General features: G+C 33.3%; 1 protein-coding gene across 3 annotated transcripts in view; it reads right to left on the bottom strand.

Moving 5' to 3' along the window:
* The window catches only part of LOC144843789 (protein zwilch homolog), a 37,016-nt gene extending 21,099 nt beyond the window's left edge, over positions 1–15,917 (bottom strand). The window contains exons 1-6 of one of the 3 annotated variants that reach the window (XM_078700747.1): positions 15,875–15,917; positions 10,957–11,033; positions 7,424–7,565; positions 3,193–3,377; positions 859–1,031; positions 517–593 (exon numbers count right to left, since the gene is read on the bottom strand). In XM_078700747.1, the coding sequence (XP_078556873.1) occupies positions 517–593; positions 859–1,031; positions 3,193–3,377; positions 7,424–7,565; positions 10,957–11,006 (627 nt within the window). In that variant the 5' untranslated portion in view covers positions 11,007–11,033; positions 15,875–15,917. Of the gene's footprint in view, positions 1–516; positions 594–858; positions 1,032–3,192; positions 3,378–7,423; positions 7,566–10,956; positions 11,154–15,874 lie in introns of those variants that run through there. The other 2 variants (XM_078700755.1, XM_078700739.1) reach the window with 2 other exon arrangements.
* Between the last annotated feature and the right edge of the window lie 103 nt (positions 15,918–16,020).

Below are 16,020 nucleotides of genomic sequence, written 5' to 3'. Positions count from 1 at the left end.
TTTAAGCATATTTTCACACAAAAAGGTGATATTCTACTTTAACTGTAAATGTACTGTAAAGAAGGCAATGATATTTGATTTATACATTTGTTGACATCTTTCAATTGACTATAATTAGAATGTTTATCTCTATCGCACTTTGCAATGTTATTAACCCATTAAGGACAGAAGTTCACATTCTCAGGTTTTGCTTATTGGATGAAATGAACTTTGGTTTCATGAAGTTTTAGCATGGATCATAAGCTCTATATATACCTAAAATTTGATAAATAAATATATTTATATAATGGCTAATCAAACATGCAAATGTACTCCATTATAAAACCATTACTATTCATATTCAAATCAGGAATAATTTTGCAAAATTATTCATGTGAAGTACAGCAACACTGGTCCTTGGATAAACACTATTTGTAAAAAATGCAGCGGCAGTGTGAATAAAATAGTAGTATTAAGTGAAATATGAAATCAACAAAAAGAAAACTTCATGAAATAAGAAAGGAATTTATGACTTACATTCACAATTTCTGATTGGCAAAACCCTTCCATGAGATGTTGAACAGAGGGAATCTCACTCTTATTGTGATATGGACCTAGCAGAAATCAATATTGTATTATTTTTGTTTTCTCAATTAACCCAGCGTGCTAGAAATTTGCTGAATTTGCTAGCTTAGATTAAATTAAAAATCTACACAACATATTTCAGATATTTCATTATAAAATAACCATTAAAAGTTTCATTAATATACTGTATTACATGCAGAAAGACTATTAATTATTATTACAGATTGTTATTATTCTGCTCGAATTATAGTTTATTTTAATCATTTGAATGACAGAATAAACTGTAGAATTTACCTTGGCAGGATATTGTGTAGGTGTTAATTACATGATTGTGTACTTCATTTTTTTGCCATGAACATCCCATGAGGAATACATGCTCCGATGCATTGCCGTCACACATCACCCACAATGGGGTTGTAGGCAATGTTGACTCATCTTTCCATAAACAAAATAATGACAAGAGGCTCCTAAAACATACAGTACAAAATTACAAACAATTGTCACCAGGGACTTATTGACAATCAAAAAGAGAGTCAAATGGCCGAGCGGTTAAAGCAGGGGCGCTGTTTACTGTACCTAAAGAGCCAACAATATCGGCAAGGATTGAAGGCCGACTCACTCCTAGTTCTGGTGGTGGAACAAGTTTTCTCGGATAAGGACTATAAACTGTAGGTCCAGTGTACACATAACCTGTGTGCACTTTAAAGAACCCAGTTCATTATTCGAGATGAGTAGGGGGGTTACCCTGGTGAACTGCTTCACTGTATCAGGGGGATTACCACCTATCATATAAGACAGTGATTAATTTACGATTGGTAATCCTTGGCCACATTGCCTAAAGATATAAAATAAACACTAGACATGTAACTCGTCACTTTGACGAGTTAGTTATCTGCACGACAAACGCCACGTGCACGTCATATACGTTGGAATATTGCACACAGAAAAAGATTATGGCATTATGACCTGAACTGAAAAATATGATATGTTGTTATTGCTGAATTCTGTTAGTTTGTGTCATATAGTATACACAGTATAATCTGTATACATATCACATACAGTGTAGAATAGGTGAAATTACGGGACTCGCTATTTATTCCAATTTTTAAAATGTTGACGGTTTCAAAATGAAACGCGAAGGTAGCAATTTCGGAAGGAAATTATCTCAGCAACAAAATATTAACGTGTAAAAGAAATTTGAATACCTGAAATATTGATGCGCGCTCTTTTAAATGTAATGAACTATGACGCAAAAGATGAAAATATGACTTTTTTAAGTCATGATGACGTCACAACATCCGATTGGCAAAATGTTCACATGAATTCACATCTACAATCCAATAGCTTCCAGAAAACGTTTTAATCGTAATTATCACATTTTATTCTTACGAGCTATTACAGATTAAAATTTACTGTATAGATGAAATTAATGACCCACGTAATTAAAATTGTTAAGCATGATGACGTCATAAAAATTAAAATATTTTTATCTCATGCGAAAGATAGTTTATTGACCTAGACAATATTAAAATGTCGGAGAAAAAGGAATACAGATAAGCGTGATGCGCTCCATTGAATGTGATGAGCAATAACGAAAGAGACAAAAATCCTATATTTTACATTCGTGTGGCCATACGATGACGTCACAATGTTTTTTTAGCCTTAATAATGCATGATCCGATATCTACAACTCATCAACTTCTAGATTTTGTAATAAAAATAAACGGTTCACGGTTTACTTTAGAAACTATGACTGTTTAAAAAAAGACATTATTTTGACGATTTTTTAAGCTTTTCCATAAAAAACGTGCACGAATTGTCTAATTCAACATGTTCGTATGGCGTTATTTAAATTGGAAAAGGTCTAAATTGTTTTCAAAATTACTAGGAAAGGCTTGAAAAATATAATTCAAGAGAAAAAAATATGTTTTTCATACTCCGTGTGCACCTTACGCGTAAAATTTTTCGTGCGCACAGGAATTTTTGACATGCTCAAAATGTAGAAAGTTGATTACAAATTAATTTTGCGCATTTTGAAATTTTAAATGCGCGTGTACGCGTAACTTCTTTTGAAACATGCCATTTTTAATCCATAGAAAGTTTGACCTTGATATGACTTAGATTTTCACCAAGTGTAAAAAAAAAAAGCTTGGTTTTTAATCTATGATCAATCAATAAAAATCATAAAATCGCGCGTAAGTCATGTTGCGCAACTCTGACGTCTTTCAAAATATAAGCCGCACAACTTCACGTAAATGGCCACATGTTGTCAAAGTTATGAAATGTTATGTTTACACATTTTAGAGAAAGGCGATGTACAAAAAAGCGAGAAAGAAAGAAGAACAATACAGAAAAAAAAAATACAATCACAAGGAGTTATTTGCTACTAAGCGGATAACTAATTAGGTATAATTTTGGTTTTCAAATAGAATTCTTACATTCGATGGTATAAAATAATGTAAATTGTAAACAAATTGACGATTTACAGACAGAGTGCTGTTATACTTTTTTGCTGCACACTTTTTACACTCCAGTGCATGATAGTGAAAAAATAAAGAGCGCACAACTGACTCATTTCAGCGCGTCTGATTAGCTAGATCCTTGAACCCATGTTATAAAATGGAATACCTTGCTTTTCCCAGACTGACACCAGGATATCGAATCTCATCTTTGTCAGCAGTATCATCAAGAATGCTGTTTCCAAGGCATGCGTTTCCATTGCACATGTCATCTACATTGCATGTGTCATCTCCATTGTAGTATGAGTCATCATCATTTGTGTAAGAGTCTTCAAAACGATCTTTTCTGTAAGACTAAACACATTTAAAACAAACTTTACACATTATGAAACAAGCATTTTTCACTGTGCCAAACAACCTAAAAAAACCCAGTCTAGTGACTTTAGAATCATGTCTAAGAAATATGGTTGCTTTATTACAATATTGGTTATCCGCCTCAAGCGGATAAGCCCTTGTTATTGTAGTGTTACTTTTTTGGTTTTCCGCAACGAAGTTGCAGGAAAACCTCTTGTGATTGTACGAAATCATCAACTTTTTATTTGGCTTCTTTCTTTCTGTATGATTTTTGTGGAACGCTTTTCTCTAAAACTTGCAAACATAACATTTTGTAACTTTCTCAACATATCGTCATGCACATGAAGATGTGCTGCGAAGCTTTTAATGACGTTTACAATTGCGCAACGTGACTTACGCGTGATTTAACGATTTCCTCGTATTTAACATAGGTCAAAAACCAAATAACATTTCAAATTGAAACTTTCCAAAAGTTTAATTTATTTCATGCGCTAACTTTCTGTTGAAAAAAAATTGCGTGTTTTACACAAAGTTACGCGCGCACGCGTATTTAAAATTTCAAAATGCGCAAAATTAATTTCTAATCAACTTTCTACGCGTTTCATGTCGTTTTAAGCATGTAAAAAATTCCCACGCGTGCGCAAATTTTTACGTGTGCGGTGCGCACGTAGCATTGAAAACATATTTTTTTCGCGTGATTTATGTTTTTCCAGCCTTTTCTAGTAATTTTACCAAATTTTAAACAATTTCAAATTAAAGTTACGTCATACAAGCACGTCGAATTGGACAATTTGCGCGCGTTTTTGATGAAAAAGTTAAAAAATCCGTTAAAAATATGTCTTTTTTTAAACAGTCGTAATTTCTAAACTACACGGTCAACTTTTTGTGGATGACATATTCTGGAAGTTGATGAGTTGTAGATATCGGATCAGGTATTAATATGGCTAACAGGACATTGTGACGTCATCGTATGGCCACGCGAATATAAAATTTAGGATTTTTGTATCTTTCGTCATAGCTCATCACATTGAATAGAGCGCATCTCCACTTATTCGTTTTCTATTTTCACCCCGATTTTGATATTGTCTAGGTCAATCAACTATCTTTCGCATGAGTTAAAAATATTTTAATTTTTATGACGTCATCATTCCTAAAAATTTAAATTACGTGTGGCATTAATTTCATCTTTACAGTAAATTTTAATCTGTTATAGCTCGTAAGAATAAAATGTGATAATCACGATTAAAACGTTTTCTGGAAGCTATTGGATTGTAGATACGAAATCATGTAAAAATTTTGCCAATCGGATGTTGTGACGTCATCATATGGCCAGTTAAATTAAAAAGGTCGTATTTTCATCTTTTTCGTCATAATTCATTACATTTAAAAGAGCGCGCATCAATATTTCACGTATTCAAATTTCTTCTACACGTTAATATGTTGTTGCTGAGATAATTTTCTTCCGAAATTGCTACCTTCGCATTTCATTTTAAAACCGTCAACATGTTAAAATTTGCAATAAATAGCGGGTCCCGTAATTTCACCTATTCTACACTGTGTGATATGGATACAGATTATACTGTGTATACTATATATGAATCGAAATAATAGAATTCAGCAATAACAACATATCATATTCTTCAGTTCAGGTCATAATGCCAACGTGAACACTTCCTTTTGTCCTCAACCTATCCCTTAATGTTAAAAGGTACGTCGTTACACGTTCATGTTGCACCACTTGCGCGGCGGAAAACCAAACTCGTCAAAGTGACGAGTTACATGTCTAGTTGGTTTTCCGCAACGAAGTTGCAGGAAAACCTCTTGTGATTGTACGAAATCATCAACTTTTTATTTGGCTTCTTTCTTTCTGTATGATTTTTGTGGAACGCTTTTCTCTAAAACTTGCAAACATAACATTTTGTAACTTTCTCAACATATCGTCATGCACATGAAGATGTGCTGCGAAGCTTTTCATGACGTTTACAATTGCGCAACGTGACTTACGCGTGATTTAACGATTTCCTCGTATTTAACATAGGTCAAAAACCAAATAACATTTCAAATTGAAACTTTCCAAAAGTTTAATTTATTTCATGCGCTAACTTTCTGTTGAAAAAAAATTGCGTGTTTTACACAAAGTTACGCGCGCACGCGTATTTAAAATTTCAAAATGCGCAAAATTAATTTCTAATCAACTTTCTACGCATTTCATGTCGTTTTAAGCATGTAAAAAATTCCCACGCATGCGCAAATTTTTACGTGTGCGGTGTGCACGTAGCATTGAAAACATATTTTTTTCGCGTGATTTATGTTTTTCCAGCCTTTTCTAGTAATTTTACCAAATTTTAAACAATTTCAAATTAAAGTTACGTCATACAAGCACGTCGAATTGGACAATTTGCGCGCGTTTTTGATGAAAAAGTTAAAAAATCCGTTAAAAATATGTCTTTTTTTAAACAGTCGTAATTTCTAAACTACACGGTCAACTTTTTGTGGATGACATATTCTGGAAGTTGATGAGTTGTAGATATCGGATCAGGTATTAATATGGCTAACAGGACATTGTGACGTCATCGTATGGCCACGCGAATATAAAATTTAGGATTTTTGTATCTTTCGTCATAGCTCATCACATTGAATAGAGCGCATCTCCACTTATTCGTTTTCTATTTTCACCCCGATTTTGATATTGTCTAGGTCAATCAACTATCTTTCGCATGAGTTAAAAATATTTTAATTTTTATGACGTCATCATTCCTAAAAATTTAAATTACGTGTGGCATTAATTTCATCTTTACAGTAAATTTTAATCTGTTATAGCTCGTAAGAATAAAATGTGATAATCACGATTAAAACGTTTTCTGGAAGCTATTGGATTGTAGATACGAAATCATGTAAAAATTTTGCCAATCGGATGTTGTGACGTCATCATATGGCCAGTTAAATTAAAAAGGTCGTATTTTCATCTTTTTCGTCATAATTCATTACATTTAAAAGAGCGCGCATCAATATTTCACGTATTCAAATTTCTTCTACACGTTAATATGTTGTTGCTGAGATAATTTTCTTCCGAAATTGCTACCTTCGCATTTCATTTTAAAACCGTCAACATGTTAAAATTTGCAATAAATAGCGGGTCCAGTAATTTCACCTATTCTACACTGTGTGATATGGATACAGATTATACTGTGTATACTATATATGAATCGAAATAATAGAATTCAGCAATAACAACATATCATATTCTTCAGTTCAGGTCATAATGCCAACGTGAACACTTCCTTTTGTCCTCAACCTATCCCTTAATGTTAAAAGGTACGTCGTTACACGTTCATGTTGCACCACTTGCGCGGCGGAAAACCAAACTCGTCAAAGTGACGAGTTACATGTCTAGTTTTATTATTTTTCTCTATTTCCGCCACTTTTTGTGTTCAACTTTTATTTGCAACGTGTTAACATGCCATGTTTGCTTCACATCAATTGCTAACTTTTTTATCGCTACCGAAATTTGTAACATTAGAAAGTGCGTGCTTAAACGGCGTTTTTCAATTTCTGATTTAATTAGAGCATGATTCAGGTCATTTTAAGAGTTTAAAAAATTGCCACCAGGTGCGCACATTTTTACGCACGTATTAACATTTCTTTTGCACGATTTGTGTTTTCCAGACTTCGGTTAACAATTTTACGTTATTTTATTCACTATTCAACTTGACGTTCTACGAGCATGTTAAACATGACTGGTTGCGCACGTAAAACGTTATAAAAAATTATGAAAATGTTGCAAAATATGTCTACTTTTAAAAATGATACAGTTCATCAGAATGAATATTGGTTTGGGGCGACTTTTTCTCATTCTTACAAATTTCCTTATTTTTATTGTTTCAAATTAATTTCAGTATATCACCAGGCGGTTTAGAATTCATGTTCTGTGCCCGTCGTTTATATAATTATATTCTCTCTTATTTTTGTATATACTGTCGAAATGAATAAAATAAAATACTGTTTCTTCATGAGTTCATTCACATTCATTCACTTCATTTTGTTACCTTTACACTGTATGCTAATATAAGCTTATCTTGCAATTTCACAGAAGTTGGAATGAACTCAGAACTTGGAAGATCATTCCATGATATAACTTCAAGTTGAAAATTAAGGTATTTTGCACTAACATCTTCTTTCTTGTCTAGTCTATGAAAAATGAGATTTTAAAGATAAGACTAATTTTATAATAATTTATATATTATTAATTAGGCCTAGTTTCAACCAGAACGTAAACATGTAAAACATATATAATTCTAATTATTTTAATATTGACCAGGGAAGAGTGAATCACTCTTCCCTGTATTGACATACTAGGCCTAGCTAGGCCTATATTAATAATTAGTTATCCGCTTGGTATACCAAGCGGATAACTCCTTGTTATTGTATGAGATCAATATTTTTTGGTTATCCGCAACTTAGTTGCGGATAACCCATGTGATTGTAAATATCTTTTTTTTCATCTTCTTCTTTGTTATTCTTCTTTCTTTCCCGGATTTTTGTGCGTCGCATATCCCCTATTGCTTGTGAATATATCTTTTGTATAACTTTGTCATTATATGGACATTTACCTGAAGTTGTGCACCTCCATATTTTTAATGACGTTAGAGTCGCGCAGCGTAAGTTACGCGCAATTTTATGAATTTCAATGATTGGTCATAGATTATAAACCAAAAGTCATTTTGTATTGACACTTGGTAAAAATTTAAGTCATATCAATGGCAAACTTTCTATGGATTAAAAATGACATGTTTCACAAGAAGTTACGCGCGCACGCGCATTTAAAATTTCAAAATGCGCAAAATTAATTTCTAATCAACTTTCTACGCTGATCATGACATTTTGAGCATGTCAAAAATTCCCACGCGCGCGAAAAAATTTACGCGTAAGGTGCGCACAGAGCATGAAAATCATGTGTTTTTTTCTTGAATTATGATTTTACAGCCTTTCTTAGTCATTTTAAAAAAGATTGACATAATTTCAAATTAAAATGACGTCATACGAACACGTTGATTTAGACCATTTGCGCGCGTTTTAGTTGCAAAAGTGACAACATATTGTCAAAATTAAGCCTATTTTTAATCTATTATAGCTCCTCAGGATCATCCACGACCCCCAATTTTTTTAATTTAATATGTAAGCAGATATGTTGTAGATATGAATTCATGCAGAACCTTTACCACTCGGATGTTATGACGTCATCGTATGGCCACACGAATGTAAAATATAGGATTTTTTACTCTTTCCTTATTGCTCATCAAATTCAATAAAGCGCTTCTCGCTTATACGTATTCCATTTCCCCCGAAATTTTAATATTGTCTACGTTAATCAACTATCTTTCGCATGAATTAAAAATACTTTAATTTTTATAACGTCATCATGTCTAAAAACGTAAATAACGTGGGTCACTTATTTTCATCTTTACAGTAAATTTCAATCTGTTATAGCTCGTCAGAATAAAAAGTGATAATCATGATTAAAACGTTTTCTGGAAGCTATTGGATTGTAGATACGAATTGATGTGATTTTTTTGCCAATCAGATGTTGTGACGTCATCATATGGCCAGTTGAATTCAAAAAGTCATATTTTCATCTCTTGCGTAAAAGTTCATTGCGTTTAAACGAGAGCGCATCTCACTTTTACGTGCCCAAAATTCTTCAAATTTGTTTTAATGTAATTTTTTAGATAATTATCTTCTAAAATTGTTATCTTTATATGTCAATTTGATGACGTCATCCTGTTAAAAATTGGATTTAAAAGATGGGTCTCGTAATTTTGTCTATGCTACACTGTATATAACATATACAGTTTATTCTGTAAAATACTGTAATATGGTGTATGCTACATAATAGGTACAATTCAGCACTGTAAACATATTTATTTCATGTCATAGGATGGCATAATAATTGTCGAGGTTCATATAGTTAAGTATGTGCATGTTGCGTTTGCGCGGATAACCCGAACTCGTCAAAGTGACGAGTTCAAATCTAGTTTTCTGTATTATTCTTCTTTCCTTCCTTCCTTTTTGTGAGTCGTGTTCCTCTAAAATGTGTAAACATAACATTTCATAACTTTGACAACATATGGGCATTTACGTGAAGTTGTGCACCTCCTATTTTTGAATGACGTCATAGTTGCGCAACGTGACTTACGCGCAATTTTATGAATTTCAATGATTGATCATAGATTAAAAACCAAAAGTCATTTAGTATTGACACTTTGACAAAATTTAAGTCATATCAGGGGCAAACTTTCTACGGATTAAAAATGGCATGTTTCACAAGAAGTTACGCGCGCACGCGCATTTAAAATTTCAAAATGCGCAAAATTAATTTCTAATCAACTTTTTACGCGTTTCCTGTCATTTTGAGCATGTCAAAAATTCCCACGGGCGCGCAATTTTTTACGCGCGCGGTGCGCACGTAGCGTTAAAAACATATTTTTTTCTCCTGAATTATATTTTTCAAGCCTTTCCTAGTAATTTTGAAAACAATTTAGACCTTTTCCAGTTTAAATAACGCCATACGAACACGTTGAATTAGACAATTCGTGCACGTTTTTTATGAAAAAGCTTAAAAAATCGTCAAAATTATGTCTTTTTTTAAACAGTCATAGTTTCTAAAGTAAACCGTTAACCGTTTATTTTTATTACAAAATCTAGAAGTTGATGAGTTGTAGATATCGGATCATGCATCAATAAGGCTAAAAAAACATTGTGACGTCATCGTATGGCCACACGAATGTAAAATATAGGATTTTTGTCTCTTTCGTTATTGCTCATCACATTCAATGGAGCGCATCACGCTTATCTGTATTCCTTTTTCTCCTACATTTATATATTGTGTAGGTCAATCAACTTTCTTTAGCATGAGATAAAAATATTTTAATTTTTATGACGTCATCATGCCTAAAAATTTTAATTACGTGGGTCATTAATTTCATCTTTACAGTAAATTTTAATCTGTAATAGCTCGTAAGAATAAAATGTGATAATCACGATTAAAACGTTTTCTGGAAGCTATTGGATTGTAGATACGAATTCATGTAAACATTTTGCCAATCGGATGTTCTGACGTCATCATATGGCCAGTTGAATAAAAAAAGTCGTATTTTCATATTTTGCGTAATAGTTCATCACATTTAAAAGGGTGCGCATCTATATTTTACGTATTCAAATTTCTTCTACACGTTAATATGTTGTTCCTGAGATAATTTCCTTCTGAAATTGCTATCTAAGTGTTTCATTTTGATACCGTCGCCATGTTAAAAATTGGAATAAATGGCGGGTCCCGTAATTTCACCTATTCTACACTGTATGTAATATGTATACAGCTTATACTGTTTGCATGTATATACTATATGACACAAAATTGACAGAATTCAGCACTAACAGCATATCATATTCTTCAGTTCTTGTCATAATGCCATAATCTTTATCTGTGTGCAATATTCCAACGTATGACGTGCACGTGGCGTTTGTCGTGGTGCGGATAACTAACTCGTCAAAGTGACGAGTTTCATGTCTAGTTATTACTAACCTTTCATAAATTTTCTTAAAATTTAAATGTTCCTTTACAAGACTTTTCATACTTTGTTTGGTTCAATAAAAACAAATCTGTAACTTAAAAAAAACATAAAAATATATTTTTAAACAAAGTTAGGAAATAACTGCTAGTAGTAGGGCCAGGCCTAGCAAACCTCTACTACTAGGGGCCTACGCCTTCCTATAGTAGGTACGTGTGATAAACCACAAAACCACCAATTTTTTGTGTCCACGAAAATTGTTTCACAAATTGGTCAAGTGGAAAAAGGGTGTCCTTGTATCTATTTTTAAATTGCTGTTCTGATTGGTCAATCCTGGAAATGTCGGTGTCAAAATGTCAACCAGACGTTAGTCTTCAACTGGGATTTTTTTCAGATTGAAAATCCATTTATGACAGGTGTGACAAGGTTTTGAAATTTGTGGTTGAAAAAGCACAATTAAAGTCTGCAACAAATTCGAAAGCTCCTCGCACAATTAAAGAAGTCCGCAACAAATTCGAAAAAGCTCCTCGCACAATTAAAGAAGTCCGCAACAAATTCGAAAGTACCTCGCACATTAAAGTACAGTAGTCCGTATGGAACGCCATCGCTGCCTCCGGCAGCAAACTTTAATTCTATTCGGCTCTTTTACCATTACGTTCGGCTCTTTTAGCATTCAGCGCATTTCTATTCGGCCCATTTACCATTACGTTCGGCTCTTTCAGCATTCGGCGCATTTCTATTCGGCCCATTTACCATTGCATTCGGCTCTTTCAGCATTCGGCTCTTTTTTATTCGGCCCATTTACTATTACGTTCGGCTCTTTCAGCATTCGGCTCTTCTTTATTCGACCCATTTACCATTACGTTCGGCTCTTTTTAATTCGGCCCTTTTTTATTCGGCTCTTTCTGCATTACGTTCGGCTCTTTTTGATTTGGCCCTTTTTTATACGGCGCAAAGGTTAGATTTTAATTGCGCCATATAAAAAAATGCTGATTTAAAAAGAGCCCAACGTAATGAAGAAAGAGCCGAATAAAAAAGGGCCGAATCAAAAAGAGCCGAACGTAATTGTAAATGGGCCGAATAAAAAAGAGCCGAATGCTGAAAGAGCCGAACGTAATGGTAAATGGGCCGAATAAAAAAGAGCCGAACGTAATGGTAAATGGGCCAAATAGAAATGCGCCGAATGCTGAAAGAGCCGAACATAATGGTAAATGGGCCGAATAGAAATGCGCCGAATGCTAAAAGAGTCGAACGTAATGGTAAAAGAGCCGAATAGAATTAAAGTTTGCTGCCGGAGGCAGCGATGGTGTTCCATACGGACTACTGTACTTTAATTGTGCGAGGTACTTTCAAATTTGTTGCGGAATTCTTTAATTGTGCGAGGAGCTTTCGAATTTGTTGCGAACTTCTTTAATTGTGCGAGGTACTTTCAAATTTGTTGCGGACTTCTTTAATTGTGCGAGGAGCTTTTGATTTGTTGCAAACTTCTTTAATTGTGCGAGGAGCTTTCGAATTTGTTGCGGACTTCTTTAATTGTGCTTAGCTCTTCTTTAATTGTGTGATTTCTTCTTTAATTGTGTGATTCCTTCTTTAATTGTGCGAATATGATTTATATAGTGTGCGTGACAGTTGTGGGCCACCGTAATTTAGACTATAATGTGTCATTTGACGAAGTTTAATCAAAATCTATGCTAGCGAAAGTGGTTTTTTATTTATGGGGCGTTTAGCAGTTTTAGGCCTGGGTCGGCCATGTCAAATTGCATTGTAATGAATAGGGATTTCTGTCCAATGTTTGCATGTGTTTAAAATACCATTTTTCCGTAAAAATAGTATACATATAGTAAACATATTATTACAAATCATAACATTATGTTTTTTATCACTTAGAACTAGGTATTTATGATGAGTAGGATAAAAAGTTATTTTTTAAGATTGAAAATGTCTTGTAAATTCAGACATGTGTATGTGACGTCATCATCCCAATAACAACTATTATTTTGTAAGCTGGGGAGTCATTTTATAGTTTGACCAATCAGATGAGGCGCTTGTCCTCTAACTCAGCCTAGCTAGTAGATAATTCAATCATGTAGTTTCTCAACCATTTCCTACATAAATAGTGTTTATATCTTTGTAATATACTTAAAAATGTTTTCTGTTGATTGTTTTCCTGTTGGTTTAAGTAAATTTTATTCTTTTTTTTAAAGCCTTTTGTAATGGCAGGACAGACAGAATTATGAAGAATATGGCAAGAATTTCAAAATATCACCTTATGAATTGGCTGTTGATTTTAGATTTTATTTATGGATGGGGATTTGATTATTTAAAAGACAAAATAACGAGGATCTAGATCAATTAAAATATTAAAAAAAGTAATGTAACCCAAAAATGTAACGCAAGAGAAGATGAACAATTTAGGAGTATAACGTTTTCGATATTATTATTTTTATAAACGATTCATGTACAAATAAAATTACTATAAGTATAATACTATATTGGTAAAGTATCAAGTAATATAATACTGTAGTAGTATAGTATTGTCTTGGTTTCTATTCAGATTGTATAATAAATCTTGCTGATTTCTGCAAAATAAAGAGAAGCATTGTATTTTTTACTTAAAAAGCTTTCAAATGACATGCTGGACAATAGGGTACAGACAAAGGACATATTTTCCCCCGGGGGTGGGGAGGGTGGTTGGGGTCGGGTATGTTGAATATTAACACTTTGACTGCCAAAGGTTTTTCCAGTTAGAAACTGCCACTGACAGCGTTTTTAGCCAAATTCGATGTTTTTATTAAAGCTGATTGAAACCATGTATGTGATCTGATTTATATGTAATTTAGACTAAAATAATCATAAAGATTTTAGCTTTACAATGGTACCAAGAACGATTTTGAAATCGGAATATGTAAATCGTAATAGTAAAATGAAAGTAACCCACTTTTTGAGTTTTTCGTAGTTTCGCGCAAGAAAGTCGAGATATTCGCGATTTTGTGCAAGACATCACAATATGAAAATATCGCCTGGTGAGATCAACAAACAACAAAAAAGTTACTTACACGGCACCGATAGGCCTATAAAAACAAGTTATCACTATCGAAAAATGTATTACATTTTATATATCATAAATCTTACATCAATGTATCGCCAAAATCCACATAGTAAAGACACCAAGCCTAGTTAACCAGGCCTAAAGTTGGTCAGGAACCGTTTTACGACTAGGCCTAGGCTAGATAGTAAACTGATGATAATATCCATACCATTTCAAAACAAGTTTGTTGCGTGAAACTTTCAGTAAAACACCAAAACAATTAGGGTATACATACAATAATAAAATTAAAGACATCATATTGAAAATGACTCCATTATTTTTTATTCAGATAACAAACAAACATGTCAATCCACAAAAACCTTTGTAATGCTTCGGCGGCATAGCTAGCACGCGACCGATACACAATGCGCCAAGCCATCGCTCTACGCGCTACTGTGATGCGCGGTGTTTGTTATTTCGACAGGTACCATTTTGACAGTCGTTCGTAACCAGATTAGTTACTTTCAAATTGTAAAATATTTACGGTCCAGACCGAATATAGTGTTCATAGTTATAGTATATACCAATAATAAACCTATCTACCGGATTTCGTAAAAAAACGCGAAAAACGAAGATCTTCGTGTTTGGCAGTCAAGCGTTGTGTTTCCAAAAACGAAGATCTTCGTGTTTGGCAGTCAAAGTGTTAAAGATGTATTGTCCCTTTGTCAAATTCCAAAAAAATAAAAAATAAAAGATTTCGAAAAAAAGTGGGTCATTTTGAAGTATCATAATAGTTATTAACTTTCACCAAAAATTAGTCGAAAAAAAAATCATTTAACTGAAATACAGACGTTTTTTGGTTCAAAAAATAACTTTGACTTCCAGTCAAAGTTTTCAATCAAAACATACCTCATAATGCAACGCGCTTATTTGGCTACTCTGTATGCATACTCATAAAACTTCCTCGCGATCTGTGTGAAAACACCTTCTCAACCGTTAAGAGTTGTAAACAATCCTAATTAGCATCATGCATAATGTATACTCGTGGTTTGAAATCTTTGTTTACTTTCGCTCGCGACGATTTTCCAGACGAAATGTAATCAAATTAATTTAGCTTTTAATTACGTAAAATTGTTGTTTTTGACTCGAATTTTCGACTTAAAGTGAATAACTTTAATATTACTTTGATATGGCCAATTTAAATTTAGAATATTTTGACCTTCATTTTTTTGTGTTTCAAGGGACAATACATCTTTAAGGGATGGGGACTGTGGAAGTGTTGGTCCTGAATATTTTTTTGGAGATTTACCTTGTTAAAGAAACAAATGACGTCTAAAGTTGAAAGCACAATTTTCACTCTTAAAGTATCACACACTTTTTCCACTAACCACTAAAATGCCTATTCTTAAAATCTTGTTAAAAAAATTAACATAAAAAATTATATAAATTCAACGCATTGACCGATTTTAATTTTTTCTTTTTTTTTGCAAAGTCAATTTTGTTTTGAATTGTAAAAAATATAATTTATTCTGTTTTGACAAGTTTGAAATTTCATCACACGTACCTAGGCCTACCTATAGTTATGCCAGGGCTGCCTATTAGACCTACTAGTACTAGTAGTAGGCCTAGCTAGGCTAATGCCTACCTACTACTAGCCTAGCCATCTACTAGACTAGGCCTAGCTCTAGTCTAGCTAGGCCTAGCTAGGTAGGCCTAGGCTGGAGTAGGCCTAGCCTAGTAGGCTAGTAGTAGTAGGCCTAGCCTAGTTAGTAAGTAAGCCTCTCTCAGACAGCTTAACCACAAATATATTATTGCGTAACATGTTCTAAACTTTATAGCAAATGGTGTTAATATTGCCTTTACAGATTTTGAAAATAAAAACCGATAAACTATGCAATTATTACCAACTAGGGGCCTAAATCTTGAAAGAACCAAAAAAAATAAAACAAATTTCCCGGTATTTTATACCTCCCTCTATAGTATAATCTTTCTATAAAACAAGTTTGTATAATATTATGTGACTTTTTGTTTTGTAAAATATAAAAATATA

The sequence above is a fragment of the Antedon bifida genome, chromosome 1 (assembly GCF_963402885.1).
Source record: "Antedon bifida chromosome 1, ecAntBifi1.1, whole genome shotgun sequence".
NCBI classification, from domain to species: Eukaryota; Metazoa; Echinodermata; class Crinoidea; order Comatulida; family Antedonidae; genus Antedon; species Antedon bifida.
This window is presented reverse-complemented; position numbering and strand designations above follow the sequence as displayed.